Source organism: Oncorhynchus nerka, linkage group LG27 (genome assembly GCF_034236695.1).
Source record: "Oncorhynchus nerka isolate Pitt River linkage group LG27, Oner_Uvic_2.0, whole genome shotgun sequence".
Lineage (NCBI taxonomy): Eukaryota > Metazoa > Chordata > Actinopteri > Salmoniformes > Salmonidae > Oncorhynchus > Oncorhynchus nerka.
The window spans coordinates 24,537,280-24,544,321 of record NC_088422.1 but is presented as its reverse complement, the minus strand read 5'-3'; the positions used below and the strand labels follow the sequence as shown (position 1 = coordinate 24,544,321).

Here is a 7,042-nt window from a genome sequence, read left to right as displayed (position 1 = left end):
CAGAGTAGAGACCTGGCGTGGTTTAAACTCCCCCAGCCTATCGTTGATTGTTGGCACACGAGCTGGTCCTAGCCCCCTAGGCGCTTCAGCGGTCAGTCGTTGTAGTTGTGTAGAATATCTATGCGCTCATACACTCGATACAGTTATCACACACCTGGCTCCTGTTATCTAACAAAATACTGTTTGTTCCCTACCCTATGTTCTGTATGTGCCCCCAACAATTCATGATAGCTGCCTACACCCAAGGCCAGCCACAGCCTTTCCGCTAGTCACACCATATGTTGCAAAATGTTGCTTTTAACATACACAGACACCCTCATGATAGGCCAAGCATATTTTCAACCCTCACAGGTGTAAAGGCAGTGGCTCGGGTGGTTGTTGTCCTTGATGATTTTTTGGGCCTTCCTGTGACATCGGGTGCTGTAAGTGTCCTGGAGGGAGGGTAGTTTGCCCTTGGTGATGCGTTGTGCAGACCACACCACCCTCTGGAGGGCCTTGCGGTTGTGGGCGGTGCATTTACTGTACCAGGCAGTGATATAGCCCGACAGGATGCTGTGCATTTGTAAAACTTTGTGAGGGTTTGGGTGACAAGCCAAATTTCTTCAGCCTCCTGAGGTTGAAGAGGAACTGTTGCGCCTTCTTCACACTCTGAGTGCCCTCACCACCTCCCTGTGGGCTGTCTCGTCGTGGTTGGTAATCAAGATGATAAAGCAATACACATAACTGATTAAAATATAATAATAGTCCAGAATTATGCGGGCCGAAATACAGAAACTACAAATGTATTGGTCATTTCTTATCAGATAAGAAATTTTAAAATTCACTTTAAAATAGCTAGCTAGCTATGGTTACCGACTTCATCATGCATCCATCGACTGTATTGTGTGAGTATCTATTGTCAGCCACTCATAAGGGTGTTTTTGTTTGACCCATGCGAAGGTGACCAAAGACATGACTGAAACAGCAACTAATTTGCTGCGATTCATGCACAATGGAGGAATATTCATGTGATATTTGAGTCTCTCGCTCACAGATTGATTTGATAATGAGTTCGACTTACCACTCAAACTTGCACAATGACAGAAGTGATTTTTAAAAACTAAGTTGTTAATTTGATCGATTTCTAATAGTACAACCTAGATTCAAAGCAGTTATTTTATGTAGCTGAACATGTCATTATTACAAACTCGTGAAAGTGACAAATGTTTTCATTTTCATCAAAATCTATTTTATATAGAAGGAGTTGCAACCCAGTCTCTCATTCATTATGTACTTTATGTACAAATTAGCACAATGTCTTTATGTACTAATAGCGCAAACTCATGGCCATGGAACTCCATCAATGCCACGCCCCTTCTGAATCCTATAACTCGATGTTCTCAGAGTTTGTGCTATTAGTACAAATAAACATAACTTGCTACCTACTGCTATCAAAACTTCATGACCTTTGATCACGTGATTGTTTTAAAGGCAGTGACCAACGATGTACATCAATTTGACAGAAGTGATTCTCTCGAATGCGCCCATTGACCTCTTTAACCCCGGTCTGCCGAGTCTGCTTCGCAAGCATTCCCGGAAGTCTCGCGATGTCGGGTCTCAGTTTAGAAACTCTGTGGTGCTGCCCCTCCTCACTGGTTTCCACTAGTTACCACAGCCACAAAGTGAATTTGGCTATTATCGTATAAATGTGTGAAAATAAAAATGTGCTTCTTGGTCGTAATTTAAGGTTAGGGATTGGCATAAGGTTAGCAGTGTGGTTAAGGTTAGGGTTAGCTTTAAAAACGAATTTTCGGAAAATAAACTGTAGAAATGGGCGGGGTTTATGACTTTATGGCTGTGGGATCTAGTGACGAACCTCCTTACTAGCACTTCCGCACTGTAGGCAAACTGCAATCTTTTTCAAGACGATTCTAGATTGAAAAGTAGATTCATGTAAAGTGATTTTACCGAGACAGTTTTCGAGGCGTGATTTTCCTATTGACAATAGACGATAGGTGAATGTTTTCTCTAGCGCTGAAATGTAGTAATGCTGTTGTCTTTACATTCGGGACACTGGTAAAATATGGCCACTGTTTTAGAACCGCATCTAGATTCCCGTGATGAAGAGAAAGAACGCCGAGTAGACATAATATGCGTTTGCTTGATCGTTTCACTAAAACAATGAATGACGTCTAGCTGTGTTTCTGTTTGATCCAAAAGGAGTGACATCATTTTTTCTGAATATTTATCAAACATCAGTTTGTCTTCTGACGATTAGGCTCCGCGTCTGCTGTCAACCATGTCTCCGCACAGCAGCATAATAATAGGCCTAAGAATAATAATCCTACTATATTATCAATTGAGATTGTTTTACGTCTTGATATGTTTCAGTTTTCATATTGATCTCTTATAATATCAGCATTATTGATTGTTCAAAGATTTATTTGATAACGAAAATATTATGTCATGATTTTCTATTTGGGTATGGTACACTTCACATTACACTGATAGTCATTGCTCAGAAACATAAATTAATGTTGCACTCTCTTATCATCATGCTTGACCTTATAATGTAGTTCGAGACGTTTTGATGTCTTAAGCCTTTATAATGACATATTATGTCTATCTAGGACATTTTCAACTGCCTCAAGCTGGCTGTTATTAAATCAGGATGATTCTGTTAATACTACCTCATAAAGGGATCATATTCTTATAAAAAGTCTTAAAATGCATTTTAACCACATGATATTCCATATACCTGTTATCAAATGCATTGCCACTGTGTTTTCTCCCTCCCACCAGGCCTGCAGGCAGCTGCAGGAAGCCACAATGTCCATGGCCCAGCAGCAGAACCAGGTGATCCTCCAGTTCCGCTTCGGAACCTTCGGAGACTCTATGCTGCAGAAGATGAACCTGCTTCGCCGCCAGACCCGCTTCTGTGATGTCACCGTGCGCATCAATGACCTGGAGGTACACATCTATCAGCCACCTGTGTTTTTGCACATATTATAAGCATTCTCTGCTGCTTATATTATAAGACTTTTCTGTTTACCAAGTTTTTATATATTTAGTATCTTCTTTTTAGCATTATTTTATTAGGCACATCACCATGAGGTGCAGTCTCTGTATGAATTGTGCTATACATTTTATTACATTATTTATAAATATTATTAGGTCCCCGGACACAAGGTGGTGTTGGCTGCCGGTTCTCCCTTCCTCCGGGACCAGTTCTTTCTTCAGGACTCGTCCACAAGGGAGGTCCAGATCTCCATGACCCAGGAGGCAGAGGTGGGCCAGCGGCTGCTGCTGTCCTGCTACACAGGCACCCTGGAGCTGCCTGAGCTGGAGCTGGTCAACTACCTAACTGTGGCCAGCTTCCTCCAGATGGGCCACGTGGTGGAGCAGTGCACCCAGGCTCTAAAGAAGTTCATCCAGCCACGACACTGCCAAGTGAAACAGCAGCCTCAGGAGGAGGAAGGAGATGGAGAGACTCTCAGAGCCTCTCCCATCCAGAAAATACAGGAGCTGCCCCATGCCCAGGTAATAAATCATGAGGAGGAAGATGATGAAGATGATGATGTGATAATTCAGCCGATGACCCCTACCCAGAGGCGAGACAGGGGTGAGGGCGAGGAGAGCCCCATCACCATCGTAAAGGTGGAGGCCATTTGTGAGCGGGTGTCGGAGATGTCTGAACGCTCCTCTGCCTCCATTGCAGGGTGCTTCCACAACAGCCCCCCATCGTCATTACACTCCCCTGAGCCCCAGCACTCCCTAATCAACTCCACCGTGGACACCCGGGCTGGTGAGATGACCATGCCACATATGCCAGGATACCCGCTCAGCCCCCCCCCACTACCCACCTCAGCCACAGGGAGACCTAATCTGGGGGGGCACCTACGAAACTCAGACAAATCTCTTCAGTGGTACCACCAGTGCCCAAAGTGTGCCCGTGTGTTCCGCCAGCTAGAGAACTACGCCAACCACCTCAAGATGCACAAGCTGTTCATGTGCCTGCTGTGTGGCAAGACGTTCACCCAGAAGGGTAACCTGCACCGTCACATGCGGGTCCACGCTGGCATCAAGCCCTTTCAATGCAACATATGTGGCAAGACCTTCACTCAGAAATGCTCTCTCCTGGACCACCAGAACTTACACAGTGGAGACAAGCCCCATCGCTGTAACTACTGCGACATGGTGTTCGCACACAAGCCCGTGCTCCGCAAACACCTCAAACAAATCCACGGCAAGAACAGCTTTGACAACGCCAACGAGCGGAGTCTACTACATGACGGGGTTCTTGATTTTGAGTACGGGCGTCTGCAGGACTGTAGCATGGACAATAGCATGGACAATAAGCCTGTTGTTATGGATGACTCTCTTTAGTGCTGTGTCACGTTTCATTTCTGCTGAGTCATAAATTAATAGATGCGTAGTAGTGTTAGCTGAATTGTAAACCGTATCGTACGGTACTTGAAGGTACAACACTGAATATTAGAATAAAAGTTACTGTAGACATGTATACAGTATGTGTTCATATTTTATAACAATGTTAATTTAGTGAATGAGTTAACATGATATTTAAAAAGCTGCCCTGAGTGTGTGGTGTCATTTTTGTAATACATGTAAATGCATATTTTATTTATGAATAGACAACAGAATGTGAATCTGTTAGATTTTTTTATCAGATTAAAATAGCAAGCTTTAAAAATATGTAATGCTGACATTTCTGTTAAGTCACAACAAGTGTTCTTAAGTGAAATGAGTGCCAAAAATATTACTGACATGATTTGTCCTCAGGAGGATTGTTTTGGCTAAGGTAGCCCACAGTAGGACCAAAGTGATGATAGTGTGTCTTTAAAACATAATATGCTATTATTGTCGATTAAGCCTGTTTTGGAAATGGGTAGACAATAAATGCTTGTATCTTGTATGAGGATGTGACGTGGGTGAGAATGATGTTGTGTTTCTACCATATCAGAGGAGCAGACACCCAACAGGAAAACAATGAGTCCCACATTACTTTAAGTGACCCTAAAAGCTGATCTATTTGCAATGTTATTAGATTGGTAGGTACAGGTTAATTACAGTGTGTGTACACATTGATACGTAGTACGGGTAGTTTGGGCCTAACTGTCAATTAGAATTTATTTGCAAATCTAATTGTTAGCCTACAAAGTCCAAACAGCTATAGTTAGCTGTGCAACAATGTAAGTACTATGCAACCATGTGTATCTACACTGTAATTACACTGTACCTGTCAATGTAACCACCATGTAAAACTAGTATATATATATTTTTTTCAGCACAATGGAACCAAGCAAGTTACTGTAGTCAGCCTGTAAACCCAAAAGCATTACTATGCTTCCTACAGCAGATGGAGCCATTGTATACCATGTAATCTCACAACATGATGCGCTGTCTTTTGTATTCTCTGAGAACACTACATATAAATTACCCATTGTTGTGGTTGTATTACTGATGTTACAGTACTGTAATTCAAGATTGTAAGAGGATTTACATTGATGACCATTCCCCATGCCACAGCATCAGGGTTATTATAATATAGTAAATGAATGTTTACACTAGTCTTTTTATCTGCTCTATTTAGATATCAATATACTATTGTACTTCATTCCATGCCTTATGAATAGATGTATTCACTGTCACACTGATCTCTGTTTTATTTACATCGATATCAAATTAAGGGGCCACATCAGTTGATTGACTACTTGACTGGTTCCAAGTAACCTACAGACAGTTCTATATGCATATTGAGTGCAGTCTAGCCTGCGCAGATTACAAGATCATTATACTGTATCATATTGATGGCATTTCTGAGAAGGTAAACACATCACCAGGAATTACAAATATCTACAAATCTGAGCAGGCCTGCACAGAGTATGTCTGTAAATCTGGAATACTCCCTCTGTGTGTGTGCAGGTGCGGTGGTGCATGGACGCATGGTCTGTGGTGCAGCTGGCATGTCTTCCTGCGCCTAGCCCAATCACTCAGGCAGACAGGATCTGCTTGGCTGAAACTCTGCAGCTCCGCTGTGCAGCCAGTCACAATCCTGACTCTTGGCTCACTCACAAATACTGTAGTCAGCTCACATGGCTAACTGGGTTTGCTCATTGTTGTTAAGTCTCCTCCCGCTCCGGCACTCAACATCACCGGTCTACTATCCACCGTTTCTGGCAACCCATCTTTACGCACACCTGCACAGTCACACCTGGACTTCATCACTACCTTCATTACTTACCATTTATCTAGCACTGTTTTGTCAGTCATCAGGTAGTATTGTTTGTGTGAGACGCTTCTCTTGTTTTGTATCATTCCATGTTCGTTATCATTAAACTCACTAACTGCACCTGCTTCCTGACTTCCTGTGTCTATGTTACAATTGTTTCGTGGAATATGTCATTTAAACGTCACTGTCTATGTTCTGTTGGTACAGATATTGCCTGTTTTGTATATGTGGCCCCTATTAAACCAGCTCTGTGTGTGTGTGTGAATCCATTAAGCAACAGCTACAAGAGCAACATAGCTTTAATCCTCGAATTGCTTAATTATGTAAACTGAAACAACTAATTTGATTTGTTAATTTGGCAAAAATGCTCTGTGTTCACGTGAATGAGTTTCTCAAATGTTTTGCTAATTGTGGGCAGGAGCTCTTAGCCTAAAAGTGATCATTGTCAATTTAATACACTTTATGACAAAAACATACAATGCCAAAGAAGTGTGAGTTTTGTTGATGTTCTGTTTTGGAGTCTGCAGACACAACGCCCAGAGAACTGTCTATGGCCACTTGCCCTAATATGCTGTTATTATTCAACTGAATCCACAAAACAACAGTGATAAGGAATGTTATCATCCAGCCATGTCCGCAACGATTGATGGTGAAAGATCTTTTCCAAGAAGCCATGTGCACCTCAGATAGAATATTAGACATGTATTACCACTCTGGGACTTGTCTTTTGCATGGTCAGGCCTCCAGACTGTGGTCATTGTTTTTACAAATGGGACATTTGGGTAAAAATATGGATCCCTTTGTTAAACAAGT

General features: G+C 42.3%; 1 protein-coding gene across 2 annotated transcripts; it reads left to right on the top strand.

Moving 5' to 3' along the window:
• The first annotated feature begins 1,849 nt into the window (after nt 1-1,849).
• Nucleotides 1,850-6,354, top strand: LOC115111426 (zinc finger and BTB domain-containing protein 26-like). Of its 2 annotated transcripts, XM_029637461.1 has the most exons (3): nt 1,850-1,994; nt 2,782-2,949; nt 3,154-6,354. In XM_029637461.1, the coding sequence occupies exons 2-3, from the start codon at nt 2,809-2,811 to the stop codon at nt 4,363-4,365; spliced, it is 1,353 nt and encodes a 450-aa protein (XP_029493321.1). In that variant the 5' UTR covers nt 1,850-1,994; nt 2,782-2,808; the 3' UTR covers nt 4,366-6,354. The 2 variants fall into 2 exon arrangements, with proteins under 2 accessions (XP_029493321.1, XP_029493320.1); XM_029637460.1 differs by having other exon boundaries at nt 1,850-2,949.
• The last annotated feature ends 688 nt before the right edge of the window (nt 6,355-7,042 follow it).